At 41.2% G+C, this 21,686-nt stretch overlaps 1 protein-coding gene across 3 annotated transcripts in view; it reads left to right on the plus strand.

Annotated features, from left to right (window-relative positions):
* Marf1 (meiosis regulator and mRNA stability factor 1) overlaps window positions 1-21,686 on the plus strand; it is a 47,602-nt gene that overhangs the window by 1,691 nt on the left and 24,225 nt on the right. For 2 of the 3 annotated variants that reach the window (XM_036194754.1, XM_036194753.1), the window contains exons 2-13: window positions 4,040-4,228; window positions 5,371-6,060; window positions 6,759-6,930; window positions 8,260-8,486; window positions 10,595-10,712; window positions 11,303-11,475; window positions 14,787-15,209; window positions 15,762-15,919; window positions 16,004-16,162; window positions 17,237-17,426; window positions 18,681-18,859; window positions 20,083-20,163. In XM_036194754.1, the coding sequence (XP_036050647.1) occupies window positions 4,088-4,228; window positions 5,371-6,060; window positions 6,759-6,930; window positions 8,260-8,486; window positions 10,595-10,712; window positions 11,303-11,475; window positions 14,787-15,209; window positions 15,762-15,919; window positions 16,004-16,162; window positions 17,237-17,426; window positions 18,681-18,859; window positions 20,083-20,163 (2,711 nt within the window). In that variant the 5' untranslated portion in view covers window positions 4,040-4,087. The remainder of the gene's footprint in view (window positions 1-4,039; window positions 4,229-5,370; window positions 6,061-6,758; window positions 6,931-8,259; window positions 8,487-10,594; window positions 10,713-11,302; window positions 11,476-14,786; window positions 15,210-15,761; window positions 15,920-16,003; window positions 16,163-17,236; window positions 17,427-18,680; window positions 18,860-20,082; window positions 20,164-21,686) is intronic. The other variant, XM_036194755.1, reaches the window with a different exon arrangement.

Genomic DNA, 21,686 nt, shown 5'->3' on the forward strand with positions numbered 1-21,686 from the left:
AGGATAATTTAAGAAAAGCTGGCTAGAAATAAGCCAAGCCAAAGCTGAGCATTCATAAGAAAGAAAGAGTAAGATTCTGTGTGTTTATTTGGGAGCTGGGTGGCGGCCCCCCAAAGAGCAAAGATTAAGAGTAAACAAAAATATATCAACAACACATGTATTAATTTTATTTTATTTTATTTTTGAGACAAATTGTGTAACCATGGCTGCCTGGAACTTGATATGTAGTCCAGGCTGCTCTTCAATTTGGCAGATATTCTCCTGTCTCTGCCTCCTGATTGTTGGGATAGCAGACATGTGCCACTATTCCTAGTTCTTTGACTGAACAATGTTGATGGCACCTTGGTGTAGTAGAAAGAGATAGGTGAGCCTTTTGACCTCAAGCTAGCTATGAAACTTAAGTTCCTTGTTTCTCAGTGAAGTGTTGAAAGTGGTAATTCACTTTTAGGATTTGGTTTTGGAAGATCTGAGCATGCTGAAATAATGAACACTGTGAACATCACAAGTTCTTATGAATAAGAGAGGAGCTTGTTAGGTAATACACAGCTTGGGTTTTGTTTGTTTTTGGTTTTTCCAGACGGAGTTTCTCTGTGTAGCCTTGGCTGTCCTACTTGCTCTGTAGACCAGGCTGGCCTCGAACTCATAGAGTACAGAGGTGTGCATCACCACCACCTGGCACAACCTGGATTTAATAATTAAAAAGTGTAATTCAAACAATGATAGCAGTTAACTTTGTCTCCAGATTATTTTCAATTGTGTACTAGGTTAATTCTGTTAATTCCTTCATTCAGCCAATAATTTGTGATTACCATGGACTAGGCCTTGGGCTGACTACAAGATACAATGGTGAGAATGGACAGTGCATGCATTTTTAAATTCATTTTTTTAATAGTGCTGTGGCAGATTGAGACAATGTACAGACAAGGAAACAAACATCTTTTTCTTTCTTCCTACTTTCTCTCCTTTTTTCCCCCTTTTCTCCCTTCCTTCCCCTCTTTCTGTCTGTCTGGGATTGAACTCAGAACCTTCCATATGCCACTAAGCTCCATACCCACCCATCCCCGCCTACAAATAGAAACTTAAGCTTTATAGTTTCAGCACAGTGGCTAAATAGTAAATATATTGGGCTTTATAACCAGATTATGTGGCAAAGACTCAAGTCTCAATTACAGTTCAACTCAGCCATAGATAATATTTAAATGAAGGAGTATAGCTGTGTCCTGGTGAAACTTTATGGATATTAAAGTTTGAATTTCATATTTAAGAATGCTTTCTCAGAAATTTAAAATATGCAAAATAATATTCTTAGTTCACAGGCCATTTAAATACAGGTGTGCCGGGGCTCACACCTGTAATCTCAGTATTTGGGAGACTGAGGTAGGCAGATTGTTAAAAGTTTGAGGCTAGCCTTCAGGATTACAGAATTGGATCCTGTCTAGGTAGACATATACAAATATACACATGCATTCAGGCAGCAGGCTGGTTTTGGCTAGCAGACTATGTGATCAGTCCACCTATACTTGACTTACATTTTGAACCATTCTCTCCTCACCCTGTCATAGAGATGTAAAATCTCTTATAAGTGTCATATCAGAGATACAGCTGAAAGAACCTATTTTCTACATGCACAGATGAAATTTCTAATCATCACTGAAAATGACCACTGTTGTGCTGTTGTGGTGAGGACTTACAAATAAGGTTTGGTGGTTCTCACCATTACTAGCTTCCTCCCTGCCCAAAGAGTGTGCGTTAGATTTGCCTTTGGTCTGCTAATACTTTAAGAGTGTAGTCATGCTGGTGTAAAATACATGTGTGAGTTGTGACTTTAGTTAGTTAGTTAGTTAGTTAGTTAGTTAGTTATTTTCGAGACAGGGTTTCTCTGTGTTGTTTTGGTGTGCCTGTCCTGGATCTCACTCTGTGAGTTGTGACTTTCTTAATTGCTGGATGTTTGGTGATCCAGTGTGTTACATTGCACTTTCATTATAAACAAACCAAGAGATCGATTGGATGGCTTCTCTGGTAGAATAGAATTCAAAGTTCTCAGAGGTCATTTAACTTGTCCCTTTGCTCATATCAGGAGCAGAAAGGTTGATACTGTGTTTCTTCTTTTACATTAGATGCTCCCTACTATTAACTTCTCTGCTCTCCTAAGCAGAACGTATAGGAAGAATATCTGAAAATTAAGAAGAGCTATAGGCCATCACACCTGTTTAGAACCTGGAGGCTTATTTCAGCCAAGTAAAGAGGAGAGCTCTCACAGAGATGTGCAATGTCCATGATTTGGCTCTGCCCTTCAAGCATGGCTGTGTCTTAAAAATAAATAGGACTCATCTATAGTTCATTGTCATTTATAAAGTCCTAGTGGCTAGGGAGGTGGCTCAGAGGGTAAAGTGCTTGTTGCACAAGCATGAGGACCTGAGTTCAATCTCCAGCACCTGTGTAAAAGATGGATGAGGTGATGACATGTGCTTGTAATCCCAGTGATGGAGAGAGAGACCAGAGGATCTCAAGTGTTCACTGGACAGCCAGTCTAGCCAAATTGGTGTGCTCCAGGTTCAGTGAGAACCCCTGTCCTTAAAAATGAGGAGGAAGAAAAAAGGTGGTAGATTGGGAAGAACACCCAAGGCTGACCTCTGGCCTGTACACACATGTAAGAGATTCCTTTGCCCATTCATTTGCACACATAGAAAAAAACTGGGATATGAGGAATGGTAGTTTATAAATGATTTGTGTGGTATATGTTCATGTGGGTGTGTATGCAGGTGCACATATGTACACCTATATGTAGACGTTGATGTTGGGTATATTCCTCATAGTTCTCTATTAATTAAAAAAAAATGTATTTTATGTATATGAGTGCCCTATTTTCATATATACCTGCATGCCAGAAGAGAGCATCAAATCCCATTGTAGATGGTTGTCAGCCACCTTGTCGTTGCTGGGATTTGAACTCAGGACCCCTGGAAGAGCAGCCAGTGCTCTTAACCACTGAATCATCTCTCTAGCCCCCCTTTATTTTTTTAAAAATTACATTTATTTTATTTTATTTTGTGTGTGTATGTATGCTTCCCATAGCTTAAATGTGGAGGGTTGAAGATAACTTGTGGGAGTCTGTTCTCTCTATGTTGGAATGGCACTAAAGCTGTCAGGCTTGGAGGCAATCACCTTTAGTGAACCCTGACACTGGCCCCTCTACCTTATTTTTTGAGTTAGTCTCACTGAATCTGGAGTTGACTGATTTTTGCTAGGAAGGGTGGCCATTGAACTCAGGGATCTGCCTATTTCCACCTCTCCAGTGCTGGAGTTAACTTACAGTCACATGCTTGTCTTTTATAAGAGTGGGGATCTGAATTCAGGTCCTCATCCTTGTGTAGCAAAAACTTTTCTCAACCATCTCCCAGCTTCAGATCATAGATTTTTTTTTTCTAAATCAAATTTAAATAGTTAGAACCAACCAAATATACCAGTAGCCTGTACTGAGCTGTGATATCCATGCTGCCCTTGTTCTTTAAGGTCTGAATGTGAAAGCCATTGTGCCACGAATACAGCTGTGGTCTCATTTTAACATTATAAAATGGGTACTTGAGTAAAGAAGTAACAGACGTTGACCCATGTATTGCCTGCCTTTGTGTGTCAACTTGACACAAGCCAATGTCATGAGAGGAAGGAGCCTTAGCTGAGGAAATGACACCATGGGGTCCAGTTATAAGGCATTTTTTCATTTAGTTTTCAATGGTAGAGGGCCCAGCCCATGGTGGATGGTGCCATCTCTGGGCTGCTGGTACTGGATTCTATAAGAAGGTGGACTGAGCAAGCCATGGGAAGCAAGCCAGTAAGCAGCTCTCTTCCATGGCCTTTGCATCAGCTCCTACCTCTGGGATCCTGCCCTGTTTTAAGTTCCTGTCTGGACTTCCTTCAATGATGAACAGCAATGCTGAAGTGTAAGCCAAATAAACCCTTTCCTCCCCAAGTTGCCTTTTGGTCATGGGGTTTTGTCACAGCAATAGAATCCCTAACTAAGACAACTCATTTTTAACAGGGTGGAAGAAAGATGAAAGAATGTTGAACCACATTGTCTGGCTATGTGATGGAAGGGAACGGAACTGAGAACCCTTGCAGTAGAACACTTAGATGGCTTCACCAAGATAATGATGCTAAGCCGTGGCTTTGGAAGTTCTCTGGTTGCTTTTCTCATTCTGAGCAGACATTGCCTCTTAGTCCCCAAACGGTAACTATATGCAAGACCTTAGCATGCTGTGAATAGATAATTGGTACAGGTGATCTGGGACAGTCTTTCTTGCTCATATAACACCCTGCACATTTTTATGATCTCATTCATCAAGAAACACACTTGCTCAACTCTGTATTCCACTCTGAGTAACAGGTTTTAAGGTTTAAGACTGGGGGGAATTTGATTTCTTGTTAAAGCCCCAAATTCCAAAGCTTGCATCGTGAAATCAGTGAAAAGCATAAAATAAATTGTATTCAGCTATAACTTTCTTAAGTGGATTTGGCCTGTGGCTTTGGAGATAAGTTTTTTTTTTTAGATAGTCGAGGCTGGCTTTGGATTTGTGATCCTTCTGCCTTGGTCTCCCAAGTGCAGGATTACAGACAGATGTGATCACTGTCCCTGGCTTACCCTTTTAGTTTTAAGTCTTGTAAGTTAGAAAATATTGACAATACCTTTCTGTTCAGGATTTCTTGAGAACATTAAGTATATTCTTTCTTTTCCTTTTTGGTGGTGCTGGGTTTTGAACTGAGAATGGGTGGTTCTAATTAATCACTGTATTTTTGCACTGGCCATAGTATAAAAGCTGTATTAAGGCTTCAGTGTTTCCTCAGTGCTATCAGCAGCACAGCTGGACCACTTTGGGTAGATGGCTGGTCTCATTGATAGTGTTTGGAATGTCACTCTCCTCTAAGGAGAACCCAACTAAAACTCTTTACTCATCAAACACAGGAATAAATAAAAGGAAGCTACTTGCTTATAAGCCACCTTCCTTTAGTGCTGTGAAATCATTGTTTGTATGCCTCAGTTTTCTTTAGACAGTGCTTTGAAGCAAGGAGAAGTTAGATATAGTCTCTGAGGTTGGGTGGTTAACCTGGCTTGTCGAAACTAAACAGAGCCACCTGCCTAACTGTCTTAAGATTCTGACATAGCATTAATTTTAGTTGTATGTTTCTGTGTTGCCTTCCTGCAGACCTCTCTGAAGATTGTCCCTGGTCTTAGCTGGATGCTATATTTGTTCAGTTATGATTGAGTGGTATAAAGAGAGTTGAACGTTGTTTTTCATTTTTAACACAGTAGTTTATGAGAGAACAAAATACAGTGGTCTCCAAAAATTGACTTGTGTTCTGATCTCTCCTCAGGAAGAGTACATGGAGAATAAGAAAGCTGCTGTGGAGTTAAAGGATATACCATCACCTCTTCATGTTGACTCTGAACTTTTCCCAGCAGTCCCACTTCCTGATAGTCATTCTCTTCAGCAACCAAAAGTACAGCTCTCAGCTGTTCCCAGAGTAAGCTGCTGTGTTCATTGTCCTAATGAACCCTCCACTTCGCCCATGCGTTTTGGTAGTGGTGGTGGCGGCAGTAGTGGAGGTTCTGGGAGCTTGATTCACACGGGCTCACTCTTAGACTCACCAAGCACCAGGACAGTCACGTGTCAAGTAGGGTCGGGGTTTGCTTTCCAGTCTGTATCTTCACCGCAGAATGTCTCTGCTAGGAGCAGCTTGGTGGGCCTTGCGAGTGGCTTTCCAAGCATGTGTGTAGAGAGTGACGTACCTTCCTGCAAGCACCTACCGTGTTGTGGGAAGCTCCATTTCCAGTCATGTCATAGTAACATGCACAAGCTGCATCAGTTCCCCACTCTCCAGGGCTGCACCTCTGCTGGCTATTTCCCCTGTTCTGATTTCCCAAGTGGGGCTTGTGGGCGTTTGGAAGATCATCTTTCCCAGTCAGAGCTTACACCTCACTTGTGCACCAACTCTCTTCACCTAAATGTGACACCACCGGTTTGTTTAAAGGGCTCACTTTACTGTGAAGACTGTCTAAACAAGGTATGTATGTATCTTTTATTCTTTAACCTGGGGGCAGATAATGAAGTTTGAGGTTCTATTTAGAAATGTCGTTATCTTGCCAAATCTTTACTGTGCTTTGAAGATTCTTCATGGTGTAGCTCGCACTCCCTTAGCATAGCTTCGTCTGATACTGAAAGATGTAAAGGTTAAAAGAGACCATCTAGAAAAGTAGTGTTATGTGTGTAGCTTGTGCTTTTAGAGCTCCTGGTCACAAGAAAGCATGTCCTACTGGACATCTTAGTTTGCCAAGTCTATGATCTCTTTCATCTTTCTCTAGGACAGAGTTGGTTGAGTTCTTATAAGTTAAACTCAGCTTATACACTGGCCCTTTCATGTCTTTTTGTAATATGAGGAACGTGAAGCTTGGCCCCATTAGCATTAGTATTCAAAGGAAGGTTTTCTGCTATTATAGAGGTGCATGTAAGATCTCTTTCATAACAGATGCATGCCCCAGGTTGGAAATGACTGAGTATTTGAACAGGTCCCTGATCATTTTTTAAGTTGCTTCTTGAGATAAGACTGTGAATTGGTAGCTGATAGTTTTGAAAATACAATTTATCAGAGGTCATCAGGTAGGAAGGTGAAAAGCTTAGAATGGTGTTTTCACTTGTATATGAATTTAAGTTCTTTATTGATGTGTCTAAAACTTCTTTCTTTAAAAAAACATGTTAAAACAGCCAGCAAGAAATAGTATAATTGATGATGCTAAAATCTGGCCAAATGTACTACCTCCAAGTACTCAGCCTGCACCTCGAGCTATCCCTCTGTGTAATGGCTGTGGAACAAAAGGGATGGAGAAGGAGACTTCGTTGTTGGCAACCAGTCTAGGCCATGCTGCTTCGAAATTTGGTAAATAATGATGTAGCATTAAAGAGTGCATTTGTCTTTTTTTTTTTTTTTAGCATTTATTTATTTTTTTATGTGTTTGAGTGTTTTACATGCATGTATGTAAGTGTACTTATATGTGCCTGGTGCTTGTGGAGGCCAGAAGAGGGCACTGGATCCCCTGGAACTGCAGTTACTAAAGATTGCCAGCCACCATGTGTATGCTGGGAGCTGAACCCTTGTCCTCTGCAAGAGCAACAAGTATTCTTGACTGTTGAGATACCTATACAGCTAAACTCCATTTGAGTTTTCAATATCTGACACAAATGTTGTATTTAATTGCCTATAAATATTTCCTTGTGCATTTACATTTCAAAGTGTATATGAGTCTTTTTTCCCCTCATTTGGCAAATAGCTTTACTATTATTAGGACTTCATGTTGAGCTGTGGCTGTTTGAGACCAGAATAGGAATATGGAGAGTGTATTGGGAAGATTAAGTGCTGTAGGAAACTTGAGCTCACTTAGGTTGTATGTTTACTTTAATGTTTGTGAGACGGTCTTTCTATATAGCCCTGGCTGTTCTGGAACCCTCTGTATAGACCATCCTTGCCTCGAACTCACAGAGGTTCACCTGCTTCTGCCTTCTGAGTGGTGGGATTAAAGGCGTGGGCCACCATGCTTGAACTCAGCTTAGGTTCTTAATACTCCCTAGACATATTTAGTATTTAGAAAAATTTAGTAGTGGCTGATTTTTAGTAGTGTTTGAAACCTTAGAGTTTGAAATCAAAATTATTTCCCTAAAAAGTAGTTACTGTGATATTTTATCATCTGAAAACATCTCTGAAAGGTTAAAACAGATGTTAATGACATTGGAGTAGTTTAAAGTGAGAATCAGTGCCAGTTTCACTTTGATGGTCTCTTCATGTTCTTTCATACCCAGCAGACAGCCATCATGGGTCAGCATAGAGTTGTTTTGGCACCACTGATTTGTAGGTTTATTGTTATTGAAAGTAGGAGTGGTCAGGTGGTGGTGCATCCCTTTAATTCAGCACTTGGTAGACAGAGGCAGGCTGATCTCTGAGTTTGAGGCCAGCCTGGTCTACCAAGCGAGTTCCAAGACATCCAAGGCTACACAAAGAAACCCTGTCTCGGGGGAAAAAAAGTAGGAGTGCTCCCAGTATGTCACTGGGATATCGTGGTTACTTCTTGGGCTGGCCAGTAAAGTGGTTATCCTTAAACTTAATGGCAAGCAATGACTTGATATTTCTGCTATTTAGAATGATTGCATTTTAGCTCACTGTTTTCTTTTTCACTATGTGTAACTGGAACTGGAAGTATTAATATTTTTAAAGGGTCACCAGAAGTTGCAGTCACCGGACAGGTACTGGAGGCTCTTCCCCCAATTGGTGTTTTCTGGGATATTGAAAATTGCTCAGTCCCCTCTGGCCGGTCAGCAACGACTGTTGTACAGAGAATCCGTGAGAGGTTTTTTAGAGGACACAGAGAAGCAGAGTTTATCTGTGTGTGCGACATCAGTAAAGAAAACAAGGAAGTTATTCAAGAACTAAATAATTGCCAGGTAAATTTATTCATTCATTCATTCATTTATTTATCTATTTGTTTATTTATTTGTTTTTGTTAAGAATTGTAATCTTCTGAGTGATGGCTCATTGATTAAGAGCACTGACTAGTCTTCCAGAGATCTTGAGTCCAATTCCCAGCTCACAACCATCTATAGTGAGTTCTGATACCCTTTTCTGGCATGCAGGTTTACATGCAGACAGAACATTCATATACATAAATCTTTAAAAAAAAAATTGTAAAAATCAAACATGCAAAAATAGTATTATTGTATAATGAAAACTATTCAGCAAAGCTTAGTAATTACCAATTCATGGCTAACTAGGGTTCATCAGTATTCCTACCTCATATCTCTTCCAACAATTTTGAAATAAATCTCAAACTTTGAACCATTAAAAAAAAATTGTAATGTAAAAAAAAAAAAAAAAGAATGAATTGTAATCTGCTGAGGGCTGGAGCAGTGGCTACTCTTCCAGAGGACTGGAGTTCAGTTCCCAGAACCTATAAGATGGCTAACAACCATCTGTAACTCCAGTTCCAGGCATCCAACAACTCTCTTCTGGTCTCTGCAGGTGCTAGGCACATATGTGATATCCACACATAATTAAAAAATTTTTTTTCCATTCTTCAAGACACAGGGTTTTTCTGTATAGCCCTGGCTGGCCTGGAACTTTCTCTGTAGACCAGGCTGGCCTTGAACTCACAGAGATTTTCCTGCCTCTGCCTCCCAAGTGCTGAGATTAAGGTATGTGCCACTATAGCTGGCCTGATTACTTGGGGTGTTTTGTTTAAAATTCCAATTCCAGCTTGGTTTAGTGATATTTTTATGCCATTTTCAAATGAGAGAAAGCCACACACAAGTTTTTGGTTTTTTTGTTTTTGTTTTTGAATGCTGAAATTGAAACATTTGATTTTTCAGTAAGTTGCTTGTTCCTTGGCGACGTGCACTGTAGTGGCTGCATGTTTTGTCTGCCTCAGCTTCCTCTCTGCTCTCAGTGCCAGGCATACAGCATGGATGCAGTGTTTATAGTTTACAGATTAAATTGAGGCTCTAAAAAGGGGAACCACTTTCTTATAGTTATATTGCCAATAAATTAAAGAACTGGAATAATTATTTGTTTAGAGAGAGAGTTTCACCAATTAGCCCTGACTGGCCTAGAACTTGCTATGTAGATGAGGCTAGCTTTGAGTTCACAGAGATCTGTCTATCTCTGTCTACTGAGTGCTGAGATTAAAGGTGTGCATGATGCACAGCATTATGAACTAAATTTAAATCAAAGCTGTCTGACCTTAAAGTCTGCTATTAAAGCTAAAGATAGAATCCAAATGTTTTGACTCTTGGATAAATAATACCATTGACATTCCATGTTTCTGCTTAGAATTATATATTCATATGTAACATACAAATATATATTATGTATTTTTATACACACACATACACAGTCAAATCCAAATGAAAATTAATGTGGTTGAGGCACTTTGCTTTGGAGACAGCTTTGTGTAAGTCTATAGGATTTTAATAGATGTCAGTGTTTTTGGCTTCCTTAGGAATGTTATTTCCTCTTCCATCTGTCATGCAGCCCCAGGTCCAGTAGACTCCAGACAGTGAATGACATAGACGGGCAATAAAATGAACCCCACACTGTACCTTAACCATACCACATGCAGATTGTGGACAAAATATTTCATGGAAAGCTTGATGACTTAGAATTTGACTTCCTTTTCCCTTTTCTTTTTTAAAAGGGGGATAAAAGAAGTTCAAAAGCAATTAGAAATGAGACTTGGGATAATTTCTCCACTTTTTATGTGGAGAACCAGTTCTGAAGTTATTGAGATTTAGTTGTAACCTCCATATTCCCAACAGTAATTGAAGAGCTTTTTTTTTCTGTGTGTTATCTACTAGGTGCCAGGTGTTGTGGTGCATTTCTTTAATCCCAGCACTCTGGAGGCTGAGGCAGAAGGATCAAGAATTTAAGGCTAGCCTGGGCTACACAGTGAGACCTTGTTTTTTTTTTTTTGTTTTTTTTTTTTTTAATGTGGATCAAGTGTGTGACAATTTTCTAACCACAGCTTTTGTTCAATGACCCTTTTTATAAATGATCACAGGTAACTGTTGCTCATATAAACGCTACTGCAAAGAATGCTGCTGATGATAAACTCCGTCAGAGCCTTCGAAGGTTTGCAAATACGCACACTGCTCCAGCTACTGTGGTTCTTGTGTCAAGTAAGTGTCAAAGTATCTGCTGGTTTCAGCCACAATCATTGCATGGGAATTACCAGAAATGTGCAAGCCAAAGAACCACAGAGAGGTGAACACAGGGTATACAGTGATGATTGCTGACAGCTGTCTCTACAGCCTGGTGTGGTGGCTCACCCATCTGATCCCAGCATCTAAGAGGCTAGGGCAGGAGGATGAGTGTAGGGCCAGCCTGGGCTACATAGTGAGCACTTGTCTGAAATTTTTAAGAAAGAAAAAAAGAGTCTGATTCTTTATGTTCTCTGTGAGATATTGCAGGCCAGTTTATTCAAGAAAATGGTTTTTTTGGGGGGAGTATTATAACTTGAAAAACTGCAAGATGAATAATTTTCAGATTTGCAACCTGCTCCCTGTTAATATTAGAAGAAAGTTATGTCTTGGGTGTGTGGTGTGATTGCCCTGTCACGTTAATTCTTCACCAAAAAATGTGCTCCTGTTCAAAAGGAGGAGGAGAATGATTGAGCCTGAGCCAGGCCTGTCTGTTTCCTTGGTCATGTCACTAGCTGTTCAGTGCTGTTTCTGTTGAATGTTTCTAATAACTTGTCATTTCTTTTCAGCTGATGTCAATTTTGCATTGGAACTCAGTGACCTGAGGCACAGGCATGGTTTTCACATCATTTTGGTGCACAAAAACCAAGCCTCTGAAGCCTTGCTGCACCATGCTAACGAGCTGATCAGATTTGAAGAGTTCATTTCTGATTTACCCCCCAGGTTACCACTGAAGATCCCTGTGAGTGGGTTTCTGTTGCCTCTGCTGGTTTCTAGTGGTAGATTTTAGAGGCTGAGAGACAGCCCTCAGCAAGGGGTCACCAGGTCGAGGTGCTGTTTTTTGCAAGAGGTTGATCAGAGTTTGAAATAAGCTTGGAAACCTCAAATTCTTGTCTTGAATAAATATGGATGAGTTTTCTTTTAGTGCTTTTCAAACTTGCCTGGATAACCAACTTGTGGTTTTATCTCAGAGATAGGCACTTGCTATTGTCCCCAAGGCTAAAGGTACTTTATATCAAATGGATGAAACAGTGGAAGAGTTATAAGTTGTTTTGCTTTCAGGTATTACGGGTGGAGAACATAGTGAGATCTCATATGCACTTGAGTGTCTGGCTACAGATAAGCAAAGCAATTGTGCATCTTCTGGTGATTTCTTTCCAGACTGTAGCAGGCTGCAGAGGCTGTGCTCTTTTACAGTGTTTCTTGTCATGCAGGGTGCCATTGGATGTTGTAGTCCGTACATACTAAGAGAGTGTAAACACATTCCTAGGAGCAGCATTTCTGTTAGACTTGATTTGGGATAAGGATTGTCACAGTGCTGAACCATGTGTACGCTGTTTGGGGAATGCATGTGTAACTCTGAAAAAAAATTCTAACAATGATGGAAAGGACCTCTAGTGTGGGTATTTCAGGAGAATGACATTCCCATACATTAAATGCATTTAAATATACAATTCAATAACTTTACAGTTGCAAGTGTATTTTATAAATGGCCCTGTCCAGCCTAATACTTGTGACATATGCCTGTAATCTCAGCATTTAGTAGTTAGCATCAGGTATATTACAAGTTCCAGGCCAACTGGGCTGCATAGCTTCTGTCCAGCCAGGGCTCATTAGTAAGATCCTATCAAAAACAAGGAGAAAGGATGGCATCTAGCATCCTCACTGGAGGAGGTGGAAGTTAGTACTTAGGAAAGAAGCAGGTTGGCAACCACAGCAAAGTAGAGGCTGGGCTCAGGTCTTCCAGCCCATCTCCTAGTCCTAGTTGCTGGCAAGCCCAGGGTCTCTCCTAGTCAAAACCATATGAGGGACAGTTCACAGTTGCAGTTTGCAGACTTTGGTTCAAGGCATAGCATCACAGCCTTTTGAGCCTCTTTCTTATCTCACCATATTTGTTTTGGGGACCTGTGACTGGAGCTGCATTACCTCCCTTCTGTAACTAATTGTGCTTTCTAACTAGAAATGCCATTGATATTTTGGCAGAGCTTGCCCCATGTAAGAGGCCTTATGGTTAAAAAAGATCAGTTAGGGCTGGGGATTTAGCTCAGTGGTAGAGTGCTTGCTTAGCAAGCACAAGGCCCTGGGTTCAGTCCTCAGCTCAAAAAATAAACAAACAAACAAATAAAGATCAATTGTCCAAGCATGGAGTTGTACGGGAAGCTTTCTCGTTTACTAGAGTGGTGGTGACAGTTTTTCTCTTCCGTTCTCCAGCCCAGCCCTTAAGTAAGCTGCATTTGCCTGGTGTTGAGTTTTAGGTGTCACAGGAAGAGTGTGATTTTGTTGGTGACTGACATAACTCATGTAAAAAGGGCGTTACCAATTACAAAAGTAATGTCAGTGTGAAAACAATAGTGTGCTTAGAGTACAAAACCTCAGTCCTACCCTGAGTGGGAGGGACCACTGGTTACAGTTTAGCATTGTTTTCTAAATGTTAAAAATATATAAAAATTTTAAAGTCACATGTCTTTTTTTAAAACTTAGTATCACAACTTGGATGTATTTCCATGTCCACATAGACTACTGGTACAAATTGCTGTGGTGGTGCACACCTTTAATCCCAGGAGGCAGAGGCAGGCAGATCTCTGAGTTTGAGGACAGCCTGGTCCACACAGTGAATTCCAGGACAGCCAGGGCTACACAAGGAAACCCTGTCTTAAAATAGAATGAATAAACAAAAAAGAATGCTGACTGACAGCATGTCTGCGACTGGCCCTTGATTTGTTGAAGCAGTCTGCCTATTATTGGACAAGTTTTCTACTCAGTTTTTACTATGTCCAGCAGCTCATGCAGGCTGTCATTCTCACCTGTGGTAGCTCTGGGTCAGAAGTCACTGGCAAGGTCTTACTTGTCCTCCAAAAAGGTGACATTGATTCTTACTCTTATCAATGAGAAGTGTCCCTTCCTATGTTTATCAATGAGAATGCTGTTTAAAATGTTTACCAGTGTGACAGATAAAAAGTGGTATCTGCCTATAATTGGCCTTACTAAACCTTTTTTAGCAAATCTTTTTCTTTTGTTGTTACCCTTGAATATCTTCATTCTCCTAGCATTTTCACAGTTCTATTCCTTTCTTTCAGAACTGAGGACCAAACCCCAGGGCCTTGTGCTTTCTAGGCATGCACTCTACCCCTGAGCTAAATCCCCAACCCCTGTTTTTCTTTCTTTCTTTCTTTCTTTCTTTCTTTCTTTCTTTCTTTCTTTCTTTCTCTCTCTCTCTCTCTCTCTCTCTCTCTCTCTCTCTCTCTCTCTCTTTCTCTTTCTCTCTTTCTTTCTTTCTTGCTGGGATTAAAGGCATGCACCACCACTACCTGGCCCTATTTCTTGATACATCATTCCAGGATATCTGGAAGGGTTCTGACCACAGAAGTAACCAGCTATTGACTGATATGTACAGCTCATTAGGGTTTTTTTTTGTTTTGTTTTTGTTTGTTTTGTTTTTCGAGAGAGTTTCTCTGTGTAGCTTTGGAGCCTGTCCTGCAACTTGCTCTGTAGGCTCATTAGTTTTTAATATTTACTAAGTTGCACTTGCAGTTTGAAATGGTTTCCATGTGATGTCTTCCAGTTGGTGTTGACCCCCTTTTTACCCCAGGCAGCTAGTCACTGGTCTTTTCTGGACAATGTATAGAAACAGAATCCCTCAGTATATCTATGCCTAACTGATGTTTGGAAACATCATTTAGTTACACTGAATAGGTTTACCCTTTCCTGTCAGAGTTGCTGTCCCTACCTCTTCTGTGAATTAGTTGGAAGTGGAGACAGTACTTGTTTTTTTTGTTTTGTTTTTTTGTTTTGTTTTTTTTTTTTTTTTTTTTTTTTTTTTTTTTTTTTGGGTTTTCTAGACATGGTTTCTCTGTGTAGCTTTGCGCCTTTCCTGGAACTCGCTTTGGAGATTAGGCTGGCCTCGAACTCACAAAGATTCGCCTGCCTCTGCCTCCCGAGTGCTGGGATTAAAGGCGTGCGCCACCACCGCCCGGCTAAGTACTTGTTCTTGTTTTGAAATTGAATGTGTGCTTTTGACCGAACCTGAAGTAACACTCTCCCCTGTGCTTGCAGTGCCACACTCTACTCTACGTTTATAACCTACCAGCAAATAAAGATGGCAAGAGCATCAGCAACAGGCTTAGGCGCCTGTCTGATAACTGTGGTGGCAAAGTGCTGAGTATCACAGGCTGCAGTGCAATTCTCCGCTTCATAAACCAAGACAGTGCAGAGCGGGCCCAGAAGCGAATGGAAAATGAAGATGTCTTTGGTAACAGGATCATTGTGTCGTTAACTCCAAAGCATAGAGAATTGCTTGAAGCCAAGAATTCAAATGCAATTGCCGATAAAGTGAAGTCACCGAAAAAAGTTAACACAAAGTTGTGCCTCATCAAAGACACAAGTGAACAGTCACCCAGTGCCAAAGCCATGCCTGGAAAAGGGTTGCAGGCAAATTCTGGATCTGCTACAAAAAACATAAACATTAAAAGTTTACAGGTAATTTTGATATCGTTTGCTTTTTAAGTTTATGATAGGTTTGGTTTCTTTCTGTGTGTCCTGTGCCTGCCAGTTCCTGTTGTGTCCTCTTGTTTTTGCTGAGACTCAGTCGCTTTATTCTCTGTATAGGATCTAACCCATCTGAAGTACTTAGGTGTTTGTTTGTTTGTTTGTTTGTTTGTCTCGAGACAAGGTTTCTCTGTGTAGTTTTGGTGCCTATCCTGGATCTCGCTCTGTAGACCAGGCTGGCCTCGAACTCACAGAGATTTGCCTGGCTCTGCCTCCTGAGTGCTGGGATTAAAGGCATACGCTACCACCACCCAGCTGGTACTTAGGTTTTAAGGCCACTGCACTTTTGTCTTTTTTTTGTTGTTGTTGTTGTTTTTGGTTATTCAAGACAGGGTTTCTCTATATAGCTTTGCACCTTTCCTGGAACTCACTCTATAGACCAGGTTGGCCTCAAATTCACAGAGATCCGCCTGCCTCTGCCTTCTGAGTGCTGGGATTAAAGGCGTGCACCACCACCGCCTGGCTGCACTTGTGTCTTTAAAGGAATTGTGCCGAATGGAGTCAAAGACTGGCAGCAGAAACAGTGAGCACCAGCAAGGCCATGGGAGGCTGGCAGCACTACCTAACGGTAGCCTAAGTACTTCAGTGCCCACGCTGAAGAACACAGGCTTGATGGAGCCACTTTACAGAAGCAGTCAGAAGTATGTCCAGTTTTTCTTTCTTGGTCGCTGCTTCTATGAAATCATGGGAGACCTGTGACATTTACAAATTCTCCCTCCTGTTAGAAAAGAGAACCTCAGTTCCTGGAGTGTTGCCAGCTCTCCTGTAGAGAAGAAGGAGAGAGAGGAGACTGTCTTCCAAGTGAGCTATCCATCTGCATTCAGCAAGCTGATCGCCTCAAGGCAAGTAAGCCCTCTGCTCACCTCACAGTCTTGGTCTCCGAGGTAAGTCCAGCTTTCTCACTCACAGGGTAAATATGCGCAGGAAGGTTACAGGTCACTATATTAGACACTGAGACAGGTCTGCCATCTCCTCTGCCAGACCCTCCCTGAAGGTTACCATAGCTGGCATTCAGAGGCAATGCTTTCCTCCATTGTTCCCTCCTCCATTTGGATATCAAGGTGATTCCATGTCAACAGGGAAGTACGTTAAGTTGTCCTTATAGTCAGGTACAGTGGTACATACTTATATTCCCAGAATTTGGGAAGCTGAGACAGGAGGATCATGAGCCTGGGTTACATAAGTGAGTTCAAGTCCAGCCTGTGTTAACTTGGTAAGACCTTGAATTAAAACAACCAACATTTTAACACTCTGTGTTGAGGGAAGCCAAAATGAGATGTGCATTGGCTGCTCTTAATATGGTGCTTTGTGGGAGGCTGCTGTGAGACTTGGCAGACAGAGCTGCCACAAAAGCCTGTTTTTACACTGCATTTGCTATGTAGAGCTGGTTAAGAATCACTGGAAAAGCCAGGCACATGGCTCACACCTTTCATCCCAGCACTTGGGAGGCAGTGATCTTAGATCTATGAGATTGAGTTCAGCTGGTCTACATACTGAATCTCAGCACAGCAAGAGCTAATTAGTGAGATCTTATCTTAGGAAAAAAATTAAATCACTGCAGAAAGGGAATGTACAATTTCATGTAACAGTTGTCACCAAAGCGTGTGTTATGTGTAATAATAGTAGGCTTTGTAAATCAGAGGAGGTTAGACCTTACGTAAGCATTAGAGACTAAGTTTGTAAGACTGAAATGCCCAGAGTGGAATTTTAATTTAGGAAGGCTTCCTGTATTTTCTCTGTTTTGCTTTAAATATTTCTGTGAAATAACATTTGATATTGAATAATTTTTATTGAGGTCAACTCATAGTACTTTACTCAGTAAGCCTAAATCAGCATAGGTTTAAGGTAAGATCCACTCCAAAATCAAATAGGAAGGTCTTTTATTGGTAGTTTTAGACAAAGCCGAAATGGCAGAACGCATTGCATAGAACTGTTCGAATCTTGTGTGTTTTCTGCAGGAGTATGTCTCCAAACCTTTTAAACAGAGCCTTGCCACTTGCTTTCAACGTTGCCAATCCCAGTAGCAGTGATAACTGCCCAGACCCATTTGCAAATGGTGTTGACATCCAAGTCAGCAACGTGGACTACAGGCTGTCCCGGAAGGAGCTGCAGCAGCTTCTCCAGGAGGCCTTTTCCAGGCATGGCCAGGTACCTTCACTCTCGTTATTAGGGTAATTAGTTTGAAGTTTTGGGAGTGGGTAGCATTTTTAAGACAGGATCTCAACTCTGTCACTCAGACTAGTCTTAGGTATGTGAGATCCTTTTGCCTTAGCCTCCCAGTTTATTTGATTAAAGGCATAAACCACAATAACCCAGTTTCACTCTTAATTTTTTTTAAGATATAAATTAGTTATGTGGATGTGTGTATGTATCTGTGTGCAGATGTATGTGGTTGCCAGAGTGTCAGGTGTTTTGGAGCTAAAGTTATAGGAGATTTTAAGCCCCCCAACATGGATGCTTTGATTGAACTCTGGTCCTCTGGAAGAGTAGTTTATATAAGCTCTTAACTGCTGAGTGGTTCCTCAAGCTTCTGCTCCTCAACCACCCTTTCACTCCTGTCCTTGCTGGTTTTACCCCTGGTGGAGTTTAGTACCAACCAGAGGGTCTAATGGACACACAGAACCACAGCCAGGATATGGGTATGACTGGGCAAGTTTGAACTTCTTTTCCCTTCTGTGTGTTGGAAGAAGTATAGAACACACAGTTTAGGACATCACCCGAGAGAAAATGAAGCTAGTCATGAGAAGTGCCTGTCTAATAGATAGAGGGACTAAGAGCTGCATACATCCAGAAGTACAGAAAGTCTAAAGCAGTGGTTTTCAACCTTCCTAATGCTGTGACCCTTTAATACAGTTCCTTGTGCTGTAGTGACCACCAACCATAAAATTTCTTTCATTGCTACTTCTTAACTATAGTTTAACAGTAGTTAGGGATTGTAATGTAAATATCTGATATGCAGGATATCTGATATATGACCTTTGTGAAAGGTTCATTCAACCCCCGAAGGGGTTGTGACCCACAGGTTGAGAACTATTGGTCTAAAGGAATGTTGGCTATTTCTCATTATACTTTAATGTACCCAGCCCAGTGTTTAGATGCAGTTTGCTTTAAAAAAAAAAAAAAAAAAAAAAAATGCACCTTTTATAAACCTGGGATTTTGCAGAGTCACAGAAACACTGGTCTCTGAGTGACATACGCCAGAGCACACAGGCAGACTGGCCAGGCTAGCTTCTCTGAAGATCTCTTGCACTCTGGTCACCTGAGGTACCTCATTCAGACAAGTTTCCTCATGCAGGCCCTGACATATACTAGCATATTCCTCAGTAGTTCATTCTCATTTTTTAAGATGACAGGCTCTGGGTAGATACTGGTAGTGCTCTGTTGTATTTTGTCCTGTTGTAGGTCAAGAGTGTTGAGCTCAGTCCCCATACCGATTACCAGCTCAAGGCCATTGTGCAGATGGGAAACCTGCAAGAAGCAATCTGTGCAGTGACCAGCCTCCAGAGGCACAAGATTGGCAGCAAGAAGATTCTGGTCTCACTCTCCACAGGAGCTGCCAGCAAGTCACTATCTTTACTAAGGTAAAAAAAAAAAAAAAAAAAAAAAAAATCCAAGACATTCACTTCAGGACAACTGACTCACAAACGGTGTGAAAAATAATAAATATTTTTATCACATTTCCAGTCTTCTTGTATGCAGTAAAGGTTATTGTGAATTAATAGGGTTTGAAATCCACCCTCTGGCTCTTGTTCAAGCTTGAACTTGGCAGGCCTTTGGGAGTGAAGTAGTATACTGTATACCCAGAACAGGTTCTAAGACTAGCACACCCCTACAGTAACGCCCAGAAGCCTGAAAAAGGTAAAGTCCTAGCTGGAGTCCTCGTGTAGAGTCTCCCTAATGACTGGGTCAGTGTGTGCTGCTTTGGCTCTCCCGCTGTTGTCGGGGCTGGTGAACTAGGATTCACACTGAGTGTTGGGAAATTAAGGGCCTTCTCTCTGATTTGTACTTGGACAGTATTTGAAGTTTTTGGTGTTTTTTGTTTTTTCCTTAGAATAAAAATAATACTCAGGTTTTGCAGTATTTGGGGAAGTAAGAGAACTGGAGAAAAGCCCTCTAATCCTGTGGCTCCAGGCTTAATCACCCTTCCAGGTTGGGCTTTTTTGTTTGTTTGTTTTTCTTTAAGTACTTTTGGTATGTTTTTTTGTGAAGAGTGATGAAGGTACAGTATGCAGTTACATGTCCAACCACAGGCAGGAATTCCAGTCCCATACATCTCACATATAAGACACACATGGCAAGAGATAACTCAAGCTATTCTGCCTTCACTCTGAGTTAAAACCCAATGTGTGCCCCTGCCCCTGTCCTCAGGAGACCCCATGTCTTTCTGCTGCACTGATGTGGTCCTATTACTGACTCCCACAGAATCCCAGGGAATGACTAGATAATCTTTCATTGACTTGTCCCTAAAATCCTTTTTTCTTTTTAACTTTTCTGAAAAGTAAACTCTGACATATCAGAAACTAGGAAGTTTACTCTGCATGTACATTATGTTAGTTTTGTGAATGTTTAAAACATACTTTGGCTGGGTGGTAGTGGCGCACACCTTTAATCCCAGCATTTGGGAGACAGGGCAGGAGGATCTCTATGAGTTCAAGGCCAGCCTGGCCTACAGAGGGAGTTCCAGGACAGCCAGGGCTGCACAGAGAAACCCTGTGTCTTGAAAAAAAAAGAATAAGAAAATATACATATACTTTGTAATATACGTGAGTAGTACCTTCTCTAACTCATGGTTTTTGTCCTATAGTGCAGAAACAATCTCTATTCTTCAGGATGCTCCTGCCTGTTGTTTGCCTCTCTTTAAATTTATAGACATCTATGAAAAGAGGTAAGTTCTGCTTATTGTTCCATTGATACAATCAGTAGTGATTGGTGACTTTATGTGGAAAACTATCATGCTCACCCTTAGGGAACTTCTCACAGAGACAGTGCTGACCAGATTGGAAATTTGAATCTAGCACTTCTTTTTAAACTTTCATTTTTAGCAAATTTAGACTCAAGTTTCTGTTTTATTGCTGTGAAGAGACACTATGACCATGGCAACTCTTTTTTTTTTCCCCAGAGCTGAGGATTGAACCCAGGGCCTTGTGCTTGCTAGGCAAGTGCTCTACCACTGAGCTAAATCCCCAACACCCCCATGGCAACTCTTATAAAGGAAAACATTTAATTGAGTCTGGATTACTGTTTCAGAGGTTTAGTCCATTATCCTCTTGGAGGGGAGCATGATGACATACAGGCAGGCAGGCATGGTGCTGGAGAAGGAGTTTGTGAGTTCTATATCCAAATCCATAGGCAGCAAGAAGAGAAAGAGAGAGAGACCAGGCCTGGCTTGAACTTCTGAAACCTCAAAGCCCTAACCCATTGACATACTTCCTCTGACAAGGCCGTGTCTCCTAATAGTTCCACTCCCTATGAGTTCATGGAGGTCATTTTTATTCAAACCCACAGTTCTCAAAGCTAAGCTTTTTTATTTTGTTTTACCAACTAGTTTTATTATGCTTTGAATGGCACTTGTGAACTTGCTCTATACTTTAGACAGGGACTAGAATCTTCAGTGTACAGTGTACAACAGGTGTTATGAAAAGCTGAGGCACTGCAGAAAATGCAGATTTGCAAAGGGCATGGTTCTGTGTCCAAAGAATTTGTTAGAAGCAAAGAGAAAATCTCAAATTCTTCTGTGAATCAAAAAGAAATGTCAGTGAAAAGGAGGTTCAGGGAAGAGAGAATGCTTCAGAGATCCAAAGGAAGGCAGCACAGGAGTGTGGTAGTTACTCCATGAGTAATGAATGAGCCGTTGTATGGATGGAGGAATGGGGATGAGCAGAGAGGTATGGTGGACAGAGCCATCTTCAAGGAGAGGGAAAAAGAGGAAGAGTTCTGTATTGGGCCAGTACTATGCTGATGCAGTTAGACTACAAGGAACTATGTGCCACAGACATTTTAAGTCCCTTTGAGACCTAGTGGCACGTATTGGTAATTCCAACATTTGGGAGTGGTGGAGGTCAGGACATCAGGAGTTCACGACATACTCAGCTGTGCAAAGGATAGACTAAGACACTGTCTCAAAAACTAAATAAATGGATAGAGGGATAGGTGGGTGGACTAGAGCAGAGGTTCTCAATTCATGGGTAGCAATCCCTTTGGAGGTCAATCAACCCTTCACAGGGGTCAGATATTAGATATCCTGCATATCAGATATTTACATTATGATTCATAGCAGTAGCAAAATTACAGTTATGAAGTAGCAACAAAAATAACTTATGCTGACTTGGGACACCACATCTTGAGGAACTGTATTAAAGTGTCACAGAATTAAGAAGGTTGAGAACTACTGGGCTAGAGAGATGGCTC

Source organism: Onychomys torridus, chromosome 8, assembly GCF_903995425.1.
Source record: "Onychomys torridus chromosome 8, mOncTor1.1, whole genome shotgun sequence".
In the NCBI taxonomy this organism is placed as follows: Eukaryota; Metazoa; Chordata; class Mammalia; order Rodentia; family Cricetidae; genus Onychomys; species Onychomys torridus.